Consider the following 17,671-nt stretch of genomic DNA (forward strand, 5'->3'; position numbering starts at 1 on the left):
AACTGGGGATTGGGAAAGGATCAGCTAACCTGGATACTTTAGCATTGTCGGGCAGAGTTGGGGGGACTTGTTTCGATTGGAATACATACAAGCAGAAGGGAAAACACTATAAAGGTCTTTATGGAGCAAAGAAGGACGGGAAGGAGGATGAAAACATCTGGGAAGTAAACTGTTTAGAGATGGTTACATGAGGGAAAGAGACCACTGGTGGACGATAGAAAGTTCGGAAAATGGGGAAGATTGTGTGGATTGGGCAAAAATTGAATGATTTTGAATTTAAGGTATTGAAAGTAACAGAAGGACCAAGCTGAAAGGTTTAGAATGATAGAATTTGGGGTTACAGTGACGTCGACCCAAGTGTCTCCCCGGCTCCTTCAGGCCGTTATGCCTCGCCAGCACCATCTCTTGAGTGTGTTGTGTGACGCAAGTGTCGGTGACGTGCGACGTATGTTTGCTTTACAGGATATGACTTATTATTTTATTGTAAATATATTTTTGCTTATATTTTATTTAAATTAATTTTGTATTGAAGGGTTTTGTATTTTGAAAGTTTTAATTGTTCACCGGGCGCCAAGGCCGCGGCTTCCACCTGTGACCAATCAGTGCGTTCCGCGGGCTCGCGGAGAAGGGGGGAGACGCGGGCGCTCAGGCGCGGCAGGAGAGTGGGAGGGCAGTCGTGGACCCGGCACGAGAGGCGACGGACGTCTTGGGGTCGTCGCTCCGGGACGGTGAGGCAAGCGGGCGCGGTATTAACAGAACCACTAGATTTTTGCCGTGCGGAGACGTTTCCTCAACTTGGCAGTCGAGCTTGTTGATGAGCAGTTACGGTCGCGGGTTTTCGTTTCACTATTCGCACACGCGTGTTCTGTTTTCAATTCGGGCGAGTCGCGATTCATTGTTTCATCCTGGTCATTCGCAGTCATAGGTTCGGTGTTATTTTTTCATTTCTTTCTGGCCGGTGCAGTGTACAGTCAGACAGACATCCTATCATGCGCGGGTCTTAAGGAGTATATTCTTTACCATGAGAGAGATAGTCATCACGGGCAGGACGTCCCGTAAATTTCTTAACCGGAACAGTGCGCGGAACTGGGTTTCGACCCTCGAATTAGTCACAGGCGGAAACGTGGCAGCCCCATGTAAAGTGTTCGGGGTCTTGATCATAAAGGACCATCAAACTTTACTAGAATTGTTTTCATTTAATCTCTGGAGACTATGTTCCTCGGCCACGCGGCCTGAACCCCCTCTCTACCGAACCCTGAGTAGCCGGCAGTACAGCAGCATTGTCAGGAACTAGTCGACCAGACCACGACAACAGTTTTTCTTTTTTAATGTTATAAGCTTGATTACAAGAGGATCAGTTATTGCAATAATTATTTACATTTCTGTAATGATTTAGAAACATTAAGATTTCGAATACTAACTAATGGATACATTGTTGCAATAATAATTCATAGCAGTATACCAAGATGTAATCGTCCCTAATGAATTAATTACAATTTTAATAAGTACGATTGAATTAATACATTTTTCTCTAAATTATTATTTTCTACTGGTAATAATTACTTCAGACATGGCGTCTAAATCTAAGTGAAGTTGACTCTTTAATGCCATCTCTTTAATAACTAAAATTTTGCGATATATCGCAGGATGTTAAAAAAAAGTCCGATCATATGATGCGCGAATGTTTGCCATTCGTGTCTGATCATCTGTAATCTCAAAAGCTCTTTCCTTTGCGATAATGGCGAGTCAGACGCAAGGAATTCAACAGCTTTTAGCTGCAGAAAAAAGGGCTGCTGAAAAAGTAGCAGAAGCCAGGAAAAGTAAGTATGTTTGCATCTACCAGTACTGTATATAAGCATCATATATGCTCAATCCTTGTGCGTCTATTGAGGTCAAGAATAAAGGGGCGTGACCAAGTGGAAATGGCTGCTGACATTCAGTAGAATATCCGTTTTAATTTCGCTTGAATTTCAGGGAAAGCTCGCAGATTGAAGCAGGCAAAGGAAGAAGCGCACGATGAAATCGAGAAGTACAAACAAGAAAGAGAAAAACAGTTTAAGGAATTTCAGGCGAAGGTAGGTGTACTACAGTATTGGAGGTTTGAATCTTAACTTCTTAAAATAGAAAGTTTTAATTTTAAAATTTAAATTCGAAACAAATTTTGGTTGTGGTATATGTTTAGTGGGATTATTAAACCAAATAAATGTTATTTGCTTCCATAAGGCAAATTTAAACATTAGGCCTACTTGTAGTTTTTTTACCTGTAAACTTATTATTAGTTAGTTTTGTTTAAATTGACGTAAAATTGGTTATAAATGACTACCATGATTGGCTGGTGTCTTTAAAATTTATAAGAAAAAGAATTCACCATTAATACTAAATGTAGAGCCAATTGATAAAAATGGGTAAATATGTAGTGTACGGATTAGCGCCAAAAAAAATCGTACAAATATAAAATAACTTTCATTATATGCTCTTTTACGCCCTCTTTTCATAACCGCCTGCGGAGATAAGAAATTCCAAATACTTTAGGAGATATTGAATTTTTTAATTTTCATATTTGGGCAATATTTGTTAAAAAAAAAATTCAAATTCCAAAAATACCTTTATTCTGTGCTCTTTAACTTCCTCTTTACATTAAACCCGTCGGAGATCAGAAATTCCAAATACTTTAGGAGATATGGAATTTTTTAATTTTCATGCTGTGCACTGATGCGGCGTTCAGCGGGAAGCCTACGATTCACTCATCCTTCTGGACATACCCGAATACTCACGTTGGCAAGCCTTCTTTTCTTAAAATTAGCAAGAAGTAATTAAAAATACTTTAAAACACTGTGGATGGTTGGTTATATTAGGTAAGTATAGCTACATTAAAAAAACTGTAAAATCATTTTATGGTTGCTTAGCAAATAACTTTTTAATATGTAGCTATCCAGCGCTAGGAAACCGTTTACATGATTTCACAGTATTTTTAATGTAGCTATCCTAACCAAATCAACCATCCACAATGTTTTGAAGTATTTATAATGTAGCTAACATAACCTAATTGACCATTAGTTTTCATGAGTTGCATATTTATTTACAATAAACAAAAAAAAAATCGAAGATGCACGATCGGGCGTTTGCCTCTCGTCTGTTGAAAGAAGGCTTGCCAACGTGAGTATTCGGGTATGTCCAGAAGGATGAGTGAATCGTAGGCTTCCCGCGTTCACCATTGTTGCTTGTTTACAAGTATGATTTTTTTTTTTTTCGCGACGTAGTTGAACAACTACATCACGTAAAAAGAAAATTACGTGAGTTCCTACTGTTCATCCTTTTTCCCGGTTTGTTAGGTCAGGTCAGCTACATTATAAATACTTTAAAACTAAACAACCATTAAAATTAATTTTTATTATTTTTAATGTCCGTTCAGTTTCAAAGTATTTATACTGTAGCTGACCTGACCTAATCTACCTTTGTCCCGTTTTGTTAGGTCAGGTCAGTTACATTATAAATACTTAAAACTATACAAGTAAAATTAATTAATATTATTTTTAATTTCCGTTTATTTTTAAGTATTTATAATCTAACTAACCTTACCTAATGGAAAATTTCTGTTATTTAGGCATTCACGCACACACGGCAAAATATAAAATGGCGTCTGTTGAATGATTACATAGGGCTTGTATTGCAAAATAAGAACGGCGATATCTCCAAAAGTAATTGGAATTTTTCATCTCCGCAGGCGGTTATGAAAAGAGGACGTAAAAGAGCATATAATGAAAGTTATTTTATATTTGTACGATTTTTTTGGCGCTAATCCGTACACTACATATTTACCTAAAAATTCTTTTATTTTACTTCCTAACTTTTTTTTAAAATCATTGTGTAAACATCATTGCAGTTCAACGGTAACTAGCCATTTGAATGGTAGTTTTGATTGTTAGCTACATATAAAACACTTGGTTATAGTGATAGGCAGAATGTTTTGGTTGACTGAATAAATTTATTTGAATCAGTTGCATGTAATGATTAGTTCAGAAGGTTTGTTCATTTGATTCTTTAAACTCCCATCAAAGACAACTGTATCTGGCACATCGGCAGCTTGTCTTTTTGCCTGGCTGGTTATCGTAATCTGGTCGGCTCCAGATGTCTAGCTGTATACTGACAAAACTAAAATGTGGGTGAACACATGTCATAGCCCTTTCAAATAAATTCAGTGAACAAAATCTAGACAATACACGAATAGTAATTGTAATGCTATGCTTGTAGAGTTGCTAACTCCCACCCCCAATTCATGTTATCCTTTTTCTTTGATTATTTATCGTTTGTTTGTGTGAACACGTTCATGCTGCGTATGTCAGTAGTCATTTTACATGAAAGTCAGACTGGCCAGTTCACTTCTCTCATTCCATCGTCTGTTTTTTATATTGTTCAGATTTTGAGTAATTGAATATCAGAGAATCAGTTTTTTACATAATGAACTAATCGTTCACGTATGACGCATCACTACAAGGTTAGATACAGTTACAATGTTGAACTGGTTCTGGATTGATTAGTTTGGTCATCTACATTATGTGTTGCATATTTAATATGCATTATTAATGTGGCTGACTTAACCCAACAAAGATTTTTTTTACATGAATCTGCAACATGTGTGATAATATAACCTTGGAAATGTGTATTAATGAAATAAAACAATCACCAATATGTTTATATGTGTCATTTGTGAACAATTAGTTCAAAATTAAGGAAACTTGGAACAAATCAAATCATGTGATTCATTCTCAATAAAAATAATCGTTCTTTGAGAATCGATTCCTTGAAAGCTGAACACGAGTCAGAAGAACGAGATGAGAACCGGCCATGCGGCCAGTCTGATTCGTTCCTTTGATTCGTTCGTGAAATGAATCATGACTTGGGAGTCAGAGTAATCAGTAATCGCTGCGTGAGAGTGCGTAAACACAAGAGCAAACGCTACTTTATAAAATAAAATATGGTTACATGAAAAGTATCTACACCTGACAATGTCAACTGTTAAGTAGTAGTTAAAAATTTATATTTCACGTACACAAATACAAACTTTGGAAATAAAAACCTAACAAACCATGCAATCTAAAAATAACAGGAAAAGTAACAACAAAAATGCACCACACATACCATTTTTGGGTTAATTACTTTGCATTGCTTGTACTGGCTTTTTAAGTGGTCCTAAAATTAGGTTGTTATAAATATATAAAGTAAAATGTTTATTTAAAAGTGCTTTTTATTTTAGACAAAAATATATTAAAATTGTCATCAGTCAGTATACAGCTAGATGTCTGGACTTGCAGCTATTTGAGCCGAGGAGATTACGATAACCAGCCGGACGCAAAGACGTAACTAATACTTCGATAAGAAAGAGCCACATGCTGTAGAAGAATGAGAAGAACAAAAAGAACAAATCTTTTTAACGAATCTTTACATGAAACTGATTCAAATGAATCAATTCAGTAAAAAGAATTGTTCTGCCCATCACTAAGTTACTATATTACCTTTACACATAAATGTTCTATCACAAATTAAGTATACTACGAATTCTATGTTCAATGTGAACCACTTCCGTAATTCTCTGGTGATAGTAATTTAAAGTGAAAAAGTTATTAATATTCAGTTCCCTAATTTGTGTTTTTAAAGACTAAAGAAAAATGATATAATTATTTCAGTTTTTTGTACAGTGTGTGGTTTTTCTGCTATTAGTTTTTATGGCTGATAATTTAAATATAAAAATAAATAAAGCGGAGAGAGAACAAGGCCACATGAGGATGATGAGGGCTGGTTTTTCTTTGTTCTTTCAATAAAGGAAAATAAAATATTTTTGAAAAAAAAAATAGTTGGGTAACTTTGAATATTTTGTCAGGAAATGTTATCACACCATTGTGTGGACACTCTGGGCTCAGGAAAGAAAAGTGCAACATATATATTAAAAAGTTTTGTAGTAGATCAGTGTTTGCCTAATGACCTTGACCTGGGGGCAGGGAGGGAGGGGGGTCGTTACCACAACGCCGAATGTCAAAATTGACCACAACGCCGACAGCTAGAAAACTGCTGTGTACCACAATGCCGAAATAACAACTGAATGAATTTGTGTGTGTTACTTAAATGTACCTTAACACTGAAATACCACAATCAAACCTAACCTAGCGTAATATAACCTAACCTAACCTAGCCTATCCTAGCCTAGTCTAAGGGATCGTCCATTAAACACGTGAGGCTTGAAAGGGTGTAGGAGGGGGTTGGGAAAAATCACGAAATATCACAAGGGGGGAGGGGGGTGTAGAGAGATATCACATGTATTTATTTTTTCGCCCGATTTCTACTAAACTGAAAAGCGACGCGTGACCTTGACGTGATTTTGGCGCTGAGTACATGCGTAAATCACATATAAGCCTTTCCTTTATTATTTTTATGCCAGTGAGAATAAACCTGCAACCTTAATGTGTGTCTGGACATTTTTATCACTGTGCTTAATTTCCCAGAATTAAATTAGATTATACTTATATTTAAAGACAATATTCTGAAATTTTTAAAAACATTTTGTACCAAAAAAATACACTTGATTTATTTGGGGGGGGGGGGGGGGTTGTCTAAAACCTCACCACAAATCACTAGGGGGGAGGGGGGGTTAAAAATTTGCTAAAAAAACATCACGTGATTAATGGACGACCCCTAACCTAGTCTAACCTAACCTTTGTGGCAGTCCTGCAATGTCATTTTTCGGCGTTGTGGTGCGTCCCGAGGGAGGGTCCTGCACTCGCTGATGCTCTCTTATAGTTCAGTTGTGTGAACAGTTCTGCTGGTAGAAACACTTGTGGTCAGAGCGGAATGACAGTTGTGTGTGTGTGATGTTGGCAGCACATGGGCACGACGGAGGATGTGGCGGCCCGCATCGAGGCGGACACCAAGGTGAAGATCGACGAGATGAACAAGCAGGTGTCTCATCACAAGGAGCAGGTGAGATGAGCCGGTGTCCCGCCTGGCAGCTCCTGACTCACCAGGCGGCTGTACACGTTCAACATCTCGGGATGATGCCGGGGGAAAAAAAAACCAAGAAAAAAATTGGTTGCCTGTAAAGTCGGTTTACGGAAGATAGTTTAACGTGTCGTCATAACAAAACATTGATGAAATGATTGCATATTTTTATGAATAAAATTGAATAATTTTTATTGAATTAACACTATTTTGTATGGATACAAAGAAGTGAAATGAAATCTACAATTTAATTGATAAATTTACTTTTATTTGCACTCATTAATTCAAATATGTTTATTACTTTAACGAAGAAATTATTTTAACTATAACTTTTATACATGTTTGCTATTTAACTTCTTCCAATCTGTGCAAAATTAGATAGTTACATTTTTTTAAAAAAAAGATTGAGGTAGTTGGTGAGGTTCCACTGTATGTTGTCGGAGGTGAATGTAGGGGGCAGCGGGGGTTTTCCCCTCTCCCCCTCCTTCAGGAGGGTAAAAGGTTTACTGGATAACATTTTAAATACTTGTCAAAGGTGATTAATTATTTATAACTTGAATAATTATTTATAACTTGATCACCTGTCTGCAGCCGGACCAGCGTCCTTCTCCGGGAAGCCTACAACTCACGTAGTTTCGGTTCCCTACCACGTTCGTGAAACTTCGGATTTCTCTCAAAAATTGAAATTAAAAAAATCGAAAGGTCAGGTCAGGTCAGTCCAGTCACAACATGCTTGTTTTCATTGGAAACTTCTGATTTAGCAGCTGAAGTGGCGTTAATACTAAAAAGCAAAACTTCAAAAATCTTCGGAAATTCTTGCAGGGAACTGAAACTACGTGAGTTGTAGGCTTCCCGTCCTTCTCCTTCAGTATGTTCTCCCGAACTCTTCCGACCTTGTTCTTCCTTGGGGTCTTCACGTTCCTAGCCAGCCCCCCGGGAGCCTGACGCGGAGGGGTCGTTTGGTGCGTTGCAGGTGATCGAGAAGGTACTGGAGCTGGTGTACGACATCAAGCCAGAGCTGCACAAGAACTACCAGGCGTCCAAGCACTAGGCGCCACCAGCGTCTCCCGCTTTAGTTCACAAAGACTCTGTAGATAGGTGTGTGTGTATATAAGTCGTCTGTACCATACTGCAACAGCATTACAGACTCTTCGTAACTAACCTGGTGGTGATTTTACTGTTATCTGCCATTGCTCTCTCTGGTATTCTCACACCCTTTACCTTCAAGGTGTTCCCACAGAGAGTTTTTTTTAGCAACGCGTGTTCGGGAAAGAGTACGAAGAATGAATAATTCTTTACTAACAATGCTTGCCACGAATGCCCTTTCACCCCTCTGCTGGATGTTGAAAAACTTTAAGTCACCCTTGATTGCCTCCCGATTTTTCTTGGGTTAATTAAGTTCTCTTGAATCATTCCATTTTTGTCCTAAGGTTGTGTTACGTGAATCATTGTTAGTGAATGTGTTCTGTGCATTGTACAGTATTAGAAGAATAAATTAATTATTTACTTAGCTTTTTTTTGGTCACGTTTTATTATGCCTGTGTTAGTGTTCATAGATGACATGAGAACCTTGATCAGATATAAAATATACTAGTGATTTTTGATCACATTTTAATGAAGATCACAATGGCTGTAGCATGGTTAAAGCTAGTTCACTTTCGGATCATATCAACACACTATTGCTGGTTAAATAAATGAGAATTTGAAGGCTCGTAAAAGCTGTAAATTCTAAGAAGACATCTTTGTTTTAAATGTTTTTGTTATTAGTTGTAATTCCAAAGTTGATTTTCGAAATAAAAATTTTTTCGTTTGAGGTATGGAAGTTGACAGTAAGAGTTTATTTCTGCCTGCAGAATGCCACAACAAAGCTAGGGTGCATCAGCTAGTTAAAAAAAAAAAAATTTTCAAATTCCCTTTTTAGGTGCAAGAAAGCACATTAAATTTCACAGTTGTAAGCTTTTGTCTCTGCCCTACATGAACTACAGATAAACACTTTTTTAAATTTGTGAAATATTTGGTCCCAATGCTCAAAATACTTGTTAATGTGTAAATATGTATGAAGTTACTATTTCCTTGATAAACGCTTATCACGCTTTTATAATTTTCGTTGACCAGAACAAACTCAAAAGTGATAGTCCAAAATTGATTACAAAATAAGTAAACTCTTACCACTCATTTTCAAATTGAATTGTAAGGGAACATTTTTACTCCCACTTTAATGTATGCAATATTGTTACATAAGTGAAACCAAGTATTTTAATTGATGTTCCACGAAGAGTCCTCTGGCTCTTGACTCCTGGCTGGAGGCTCAAAGTTAGCACAATTCCAGCATCAGGAGAGGTTGTTAGGTCGACAAATTTCTCAAAGTGGTTAGATATTTAATCATACTGTGATGGGACTAGTCTTTGTTGCATTGCTGGTGCCACAAGTGTACTTGAGGTGAGCTTTTGGCACTTGAGCATGACTTCCATCTGCCAAGTTGCCTCAAAGTGCGGTGTAAGAAATGTGTCCGGCATAGTTTCCAGGATTTTTTGTTACGAAGAAATAATCTAGCCGTTCTAAGAATAGCTCTGCCGCACATTCCTCTCTTCTACTCTGCTGTACTTGGACTTCGTGCAACCACTGGTTGAGCAGACCTCACACAGGACGAGTATAATTTGCGTTAAAATATGATCATACGTGACGTAAAATACGGTGACCAAACCACTGCAATATTTAATTGAACTAGTTTACTAGTCGACCACCACTATTCTGTCCACACACTACACATCATAAACACCGAAAGCAACAAGAAAGATTGAATAGCTGGTAACTAATTGTACTATCAAGAGAATGGAACTATGTATTAACTGTCATAACGAATGTTTTGTTAGGCCCTGGATGCTCACATCTTTGATATGTTAAAAGGGAAAACAACAATAAACATTTTGCAAGTACAAAACTTGCCTTGGAAAACACTTATCAGGATTGGATAAATTAAAAAGTTCAAAAACCACACCACATGTAGATTCATAATTTTTTGGCCATTTATATCACAATAAGTTTGATACAACATCCTTCTTCAACAATGTTTCAGCAACACACAATTAGCTTTTAACATCACTGGGTATTTAAGGTGGTATCTGAAAACTTTCCGCATCACGGCAAGAACAGGATCTTCGCGAGCAGTTTCGTTTCTTTGCTTTTCTTTTCTCCAGCCCTTCTTAATGTAAGGAGAACCAGCAACTCTCATATTCCACCTGTTCGTACCTTGATGCCTTTCTATCCCGTACATGTAGAGGGCACACCTGATGCTTCAGAGACTGACTGCTTCAAATGATCAGCAAAGGAATGTGCTTATGCCAGTGCGATGACAATTAATTCCCAAATTATAAACATTCACAAGCGCACGAGCCCTCGTAACATTAACGGTGCTTTCTTGGAATTCAAAGAATTTTGTTCAATTAAAGTATCGGATATGTTTGATAAGTTCAAGTGCATCTATTCCTTTGTTGCTCACTTTAAAAGCGTTGATAAAATTTTTGAAATGGTCTGATGTTCAACTTGTCACATATTGAGCAGCGTGCAACTTCTTTTTAAAACTTATGTGGACCATTAGAAATGGCCACTGCAACTACAGAATACATTTGCACAACAGTATTGCACCAAATTTCACATCAATACTTTTTAAACAAAAGTCAAGAAATTACTCCAGCAGCCAATTTTTTACCCAAAATAAACCACAGAAATTTGTTTTTTAGTCTCATGCTAAGCAACTGAAATAAGATTACATACAGAGTTGTTAATACACTTATTAGAAACCATTCTGAAATTTAACTTCTCCCACAATACACGAGCAAAACTGTTTTCTTGCAGGTTCAACAAGTTGTCGTAAAAGTACAATTAAATTATCATTGCACCCCTAGGCATTATTATAGGTAGGTTAATTGGTAAACACACAAGTCAACAGTGAGAGTTGCAGTCAGCAATAATACTGAACACGGTGTGTGTGTGGAGAACTGTCAGTTATTTCAGCATAACCACAGTGAAATGTAAGCTAAGACCCTGACTTAACACATAAGCTACTGTACTTGCTTTGTAGACCTTATTGGATTATTGGATTATTGCACATCTAGTTGATGACTCATTCTTAACTGAACCTGCTGATGCTGCATGAAAGCAGTTGCTGGACAATAATACACATGGTAGAACTGTAGTCCATTGGGTTTTAAATTGAGTTCCTAATCATCCCAACAAATGGAAGAAAAAAAAAACCTTCGCAAATGATATAGTGCAATAATTTGTCTGAAAAAAAAGATTCAGTCTAGTAATATGCAAGAATTGTAATTTCTTGTAACAAATCACATCCACATAGTGATTTTACAAGTGGAGGTTTTACTATATGGTATTTCATTTGCAAAATAAATCCCAAGAAGTCTGTCATACGATGCTTGGTTATAACTGACCATTCACAGTCAATTGAACACAAACCATATCAAAAATTTTAATAGAAATTTGAAAGTTGTGCTCGAAACACTTTAAATACCCCCTAGGAAGTAAGTCTACAGCTGACGATGTTAACATCAATGTTGAAGATGATATTGGATGACTTGATTGCTTGCTCTGTTATTCATACCTAGCCTGGTATCGAAGCTGTGTTTCCGTGCTGTGCGTGCCGTTCCCGCGCAGCACACGGACAGTCCCACCAAGCCGTGCCTGCCACAAGCTCTCTGCTGAGCTTCTCAACTGTTTGTACACACACAGTTCTTCCAAACAAGCCCACAGTAAATACGTTTTATTTAATTCGACTTATAGAAGCCGACATAAAACAATTTATGGTCTTCGTTTGAAAAACAAAATATAGCTACAATTTTTTTCAGATTTGAATTACTTTAACATTTCTAAAAGTGTGATTGAAGTTCATCTTTTTTTTAAATTATGAATCGTGCAGTCAGTAACAAAGTCAGTGAATCATTAAGGTGCAGTATCATGTCATTTTACTTAATTTTTTCATTTGTTACCCTTATTTAAAGGCTACTGTAAAGGCTTGTAAGATTACGTATCTTGATAGCTCTTGTGCATTTCAAGTTTTGCACCAAATTTGATCGCAAGACAGTTAGCAAGCATTATCTAATAGGATTAGCTGTAAAATTTCTTGCAAGTGTTTATACAACTATGATCACTTACGTGACAATTTACAGCATGCAAATAACACTTGGCAAACATCTGGTGACCATTTTGTGATGAAACAACAGATGCAAAGGGGCCATTGTTATAAATTTACAGGGATAGCCTTTAAGTAATAGTAATGACAGGAAGATAAACAATAAACGTATAGCACGTGAGACTGAGTGTGGTATTTGTTTTGGTAGTAAATTTAATGGATTCTCATTTTAAAATTTACCAAGTTTCCTTTCTTTTCTTTTTTTGTTGGCACAGGATATTCACCAAGATACACAGAGACATAGCGACCACAACATGAAACTTTCATTATGGCAGGAAGCAGGGCACGAGAACGGCAGCACACTCACGTTGCACCTTGTTTTTAACACACACTCACCCATCATGGAAGTCAACACACACATCTGTCACAAACTAGTTTTTTATGTAATCAAATAGTTTATTGGTTAAAGAACAACCCAACAGTGTAAGAAAACTTTGACAGGTACAAGTGACAAAATATTTTGTGCTAGTAAAAAAAAGCATATTTTTAACAACAAATTTTTATAAGCTAGTTGCTAGTACGTACACTGCTGAAAAAATGATTTTATTAATCGACAAATTCATTTATCCGCAGAGTCTTCCATGAAGTAGGTATAGTGCATTGTTAAAAAACTATATTATCGCTACACACCATGACCAGTTTTGACAATTAATACAAATGATCAGTTAATTAGACCAGTGAGTAACAATAACGATTATCCATAACAAATATTTCCTTCGACAAAAATATACAAAACAATTATTCTTTATCAGTGAAGGTGAATAAATTCAATGAGCATGAACATTATGTTACTCTCTTATTGATAAAAATTATTTGTGATTTTAAAAAGACACACACGTGAAAAAAAATTCTTGCACTTCTTGAAACGTGCAAAAATACCTACGATGAAGAATGCTTCAAGGTCGTGTCTGCAACAGAGAATGTTATTGTTCCTGGCATGTATTTTTTTTTTTGAACGCAAAGTCATCTTCTTGAAACGGTCGCAAAATTGTAGCAACCACGGCTAGAGACTAATTTCCAGCGCTGTGTGTTGTACTGTAGTTGCGGGAAGCAGACGAAGCCACGTCCGCTCCAGACGAACTGCGACGCGCACACACAACCCTGTGTTCACGAGTTACGGCGAGCCACAACACCTGGGCTATTATTTAACACTTTCTTTTACCGTGTCTCAGACACATTTTTTTATACTTTATTTTAATACATAAGTTTTAATAGCTTTTTTTCAAACAACATTTTATATATTATTTGCTGTATACAATAACTAGAGGTTAAAATATATCGGAGGGCATTTGCAGTTTCGTATCTATGTTTACAAAGTTCACCAGACTTCACAAAGACCATCTTATGCTAGAGGAACATTGCTCATTTAGAAAAAAATTCATTTGAAAAAAAGAAAAGTAACAAATAGTCCCAGCACTCTAAATATTGCAGGAAGAAACTAACCCAGCTACAATCTTTCACAGCACATTTAGTTAACGGCCACTTCCTGTATCTGCGAAACTACCAACTCAAAAATTTATGGCAAGTTTTAAAGGAGACACCGATGTTTCACACGCACGCACACACAGACACACGCTTCGACAAGAAACTGCAAGACCTTCAGACATATTGTAAAGTTTAACGTGGCGACATACATGCAGTCGGAACACGAGTTCGCTGCGAGTGGCCAGCCACTTCCGCGGTTCGAAATCTACAAATCAAAACAGGCTTGCACACCTTTTGAAATGTACACAAGTGTCCTACGCCCCTGGCACACAGACCCACAACGATGCAAGCCACATGCAGTTGTAACAATCACAATCCCAATCCCAGGATTCTACCAATCACAAGATTATTTCAAGACCTCATCATACTCTTCAATCGTCAATTTTTGTTTTCAAGTATCTCAAGAATGCAGAACATATTTTAGTAATTTATAAATTAAGTTATATCACATTCAAAATTTAAAAAAAAATTTTTTTTAGCAAAGTAAAAAGGATTGAAATGAATAAAAATGTGTGAAACAAAGGAAGTGCACTGCTCCACCAAGTATCGGTACTTGGCGTAATTACTTCAGTTGCTACTCAAGAACACAGACGGGTGCAAATGTCTACAAGCCTGTGTGAGCACTTCAGTTATCTTAGGGTTCTCTGTCCAGAAATGATTGAATTCCTCCAGTATGCCGTGTGTCGAGTCACGCACTTCACCGCAGGACTAACGCAGGAGACGACAGGGAAACTCTCATGAGTGCCAACTGCTGCACCCGACGCCACAAGCCAGACAGTAACACAAGTGACCGTGGACGGTGGGTGAAAGCAGCTATGAGACACTGTGTGGATGCAGTGAATGTAGATTTTAAACTAAGCTGTTTAAAAAAAAAAAACGTTCCCGCACACATAAAGTACGCTCGGTAACTGTGCAGGCTGGAAGTCGTCAGTGCTGCCAACACTATTGCCTTTCGTTTTTCGAGTGTAACTTCTACTTTTAACATCAATTTCTTTGTCAGATAAAATATTTGTAACATAATTCGTGGTCAAAACAGGAATATGTAATGTATAAAAGGGCTGTAAGTATTCAATAAATATTTGATATTAGTTAGTAATGTGATATCACATCCAACAATTCAGACTAGTTAAATTTTTTTGTTTATTCATTACCAACAGATACAACAAATGAGATTCAGTCATAAGATATTTAAATGACAAAAAGGTAACCTTTCTGAAGCAAAGAAGATTTAGTGAGAAATTTCGACTTGATTTCTGCAACAAAATACATAAATTTTTAAAACTTGTATTATCTTATGATAAAAAATGTTTAATGTACTCCATTTTATGTTGGATCAACAAAACATATTTTGAAACTTAAATTTTACTGGGAAAACTTTGCAAGTTTTTATTTTATTGCATTCACACAATGCCATTTTGATTTCATTTGACTGTTATTTTGCATCAAACTTTCTTGGAATCCTGTAAAGTGTGAAAAAAATAAGTTTTTTACATCCTATATGTTGAAATTCAATTTGAAAAATATTCAATATTCATGAACAATTTGATATTTCACTCAAAATTTGATTCTAGTAATTAAAAAAAAATCATTCGCATAAAGAATAATAAAAGTCTTATTATCTGTTTTACAAAGTAAGGTTTAGTTTTCAAAATAGTACTATCTGGACAAAATCTTTGCTTGAAAATTCATAATACTTGGTGGAGAAGTGTACTTATTTTTAATTTTGTATATTTTGAATACTGTGCAAAAACAGACATTTATGTACAACATGTATTTGTGGATTTATATTACATGTTGTATTTCATGAGAGACTTTTTTAGGTTCAAACACTACACTTGATATACTGAAGATTGCCTTACTATCAAATTCTTTGTCCTATATAATTCTTCATTCTTTGCCATATACTCTGGCGGATGAGATACTGACTTGAATTTGAGAATCAGAATCAGCAATGTTACGTAAGTTTAGATACTTCAAAAACAATCGCAAACCAAAATTTAGACTAAATTGATGCACATTTGGCTCGACCACTGATTAATCAAAACCCCCAGCTTTGCACGCTTAGCTTAAAAATGATAATATTTAAAAATATTTTTTATTGTATATATATATCTAAATAATAATTTTTTACTAAAAAAGTTAGTATTCGGGGCGGCTTAACTACATCCTATTAAATCATTAAAATTTTATTAACTTCGACTGCCAAAACTCCCGATTGTATTGGAAACCAGGCAAGTACTTCTTACTTTTGGCACAAATAATGTGTGTTTTAATTAAACAGTAGTTAACATAGTAAAAATTGTTTATTTCTGCAAATCCAAAAACATGCTTGTAATAAAAAACACAGACACTTGGGGTAGTAACATAGGTTTTAGAAAAGGCTGAAATCGCCATGTATGTATCTCTTATTCTAAACTAACAAGAGATACTAAACAGATACCTTGATGGTATCAAAGGTGCAGTTCTATAGAAGTTTTTTTTGCATGAAATAACAAATCTGCTTTTTAATATAATCATTAGTATGTTCTTAGACACTGAATATTCTGAAATGCAAAACATTTTTATTCTATTTTTAAAATTAAGAATTTTGAGGAAGTGTGTGCAAGCCCAAATTTTCAAAAAAACATGTACCTAGAAGACATATCATTAATGGTAAGCAGTTTATACAAATACCCAAATGTATCAATAATGCAGAATACTGATTGTGTGAATATAATACTCTGTGGTTAACATACTACATTCATAATGACCTATTAGAAAACAAGACTACAACAAAACTAAGGTTCTTAAAAACACAAGATAGCCAACTTAAGACACCTGGCAACTATATGTGAGGAAGAGGTGTTGGTGAAAAATTGTAATTAAATTTGGAATGCACAATATTAAAGTGTTGATTTATCTAAAAACGTAACACACAAAACTACTCTTAACATCTAAAATGTACTGACAGCTCTTTGCACAAAATAGATGCCACTAGTGCCACAATCACTGCTAAACAAAACTTGAACAATTTTTTTTATGAAGCAAAACATCTAACTGAATAAGTTTGCAGAATAAGAAAGAGTTTAAGACCATTTCTAATACACCTGACTATCATTAACACAACTATTTATTCTCTGCCATTGCATACAAAATATCATAAAAATTAACAAAACTAAAATTTTTTCACAACAATCCACCTTTTAGATTTAATTTATAACCCATTTAACTCTGTTTAATATTTAAATCAGCACCATTTAACATTTCTTATTAATATATACTTTTTTTTTTTGAAGCAAATTACAAAACTCTTTATTCAATAAAAAGCCAGGGATATTTCAAGTCTTTCACATTTGCAAATTATTTGTAAGAGTTCATCGAGTGTTTGTTCAATGTAGCAGCCCCCCAGTGCGACGGGCCCGAGACCCCTCGGCCCACGGACAAGGTTCGGATGGAGTTCCCCCCCCACTCCTGGCACGCTTCGTCCCGCGGACCACGCGCAAGCGCTCGCTCCGCCCGCCACCGGTCGTCGCCTCGCCGGCGAGGAGACCCACGCCCACAACGCAAACACGGAGATCATCGACAGAAGGGAAAAGAAGCACGCGGTGTCTCTCGGATCTGCACCGACGTCAGAACTGACCACTAGTCGGGTGCTTCTCGGTAGCAATTTTCATAGAAAACATAGAAATATCACTTGATAAAAAAGCAGGTGTTGGATTCACAACGCAGAGGTCGAGACGACGCGAGACGCTCGCTCGGCGGCACGGCGGAGAGGGAGGAGCGGCAGAGGCGGCGGTCACGGCGGTCTCTCGCGTCTAGATGTAGGAGTAGGGTCCGTCCGTGAGGGCGCTACACAGTAGCAGTCAGGAGTTGTCGTCCTTGCCTCTGGTGCCCTGGTTGGGCTTGTACTCCAGCCCCGGGTCGAACTGCATCAGCACGAACACCTGCAACGCGAGCACAGTCCGTTGTCTTCACACCGACCACACAAGTCTTGGCACGGCCAAAATTACAAAT

The 17,671-nt window shown here is 36.7% G+C and overlaps 2 protein-coding genes across 22 annotated transcripts in view; one reads left to right on the plus strand and one right to left on the minus strand.

The window, feature by feature from the left end:
* Positions 1–1,628: 1,628 nt before the first annotated feature.
* On the plus strand, positions 1,629–8,500 carry LOC134539350 (V-type proton ATPase subunit G). Its single transcript, XM_063381323.1, has 4 exons — positions 1,629–1,820; positions 1,975–2,075; positions 6,874–6,972; positions 7,964–8,500. Exons 1-4 carry the CDS (start codon positions 1,739–1,741, stop codon positions 8,039–8,041), a joined length of 360 nt encoding a protein of 119 aa, XP_063237393.1. The 5' UTR covers positions 1,629–1,738; the 3' UTR covers positions 8,042–8,500.
* Positions 8,501–9,994: 1,494 nt separating this feature from the next.
* LOC134539349 (calcium-activated potassium channel slowpoke) overlaps positions 9,995–17,671 on the minus strand; it is a 223,340-nt gene continuing 215,663 nt past the window's right edge. For all 21 annotated transcript variants that reach the window (XM_063381318.1, XM_063381306.1, XM_063381309.1 and 18 more), the window contains one exon: positions 9,995–17,601. In XM_063381318.1, the coding sequence (XP_063237388.1) occupies positions 17,521–17,601 (81 nt within the window). In that variant the 3' untranslated portion in view covers positions 9,995–17,520. The remainder of the gene's footprint in view (positions 17,602–17,671) is intronic.

Source organism: Bacillus rossius, chromosome 15 (genome assembly GCF_032445375.1).
Source record: "Bacillus rossius redtenbacheri isolate Brsri chromosome 15, Brsri_v3, whole genome shotgun sequence".
NCBI lineage: Eukaryota > Metazoa > Arthropoda > Insecta > Phasmatodea > Bacillidae > Bacillus > Bacillus rossius.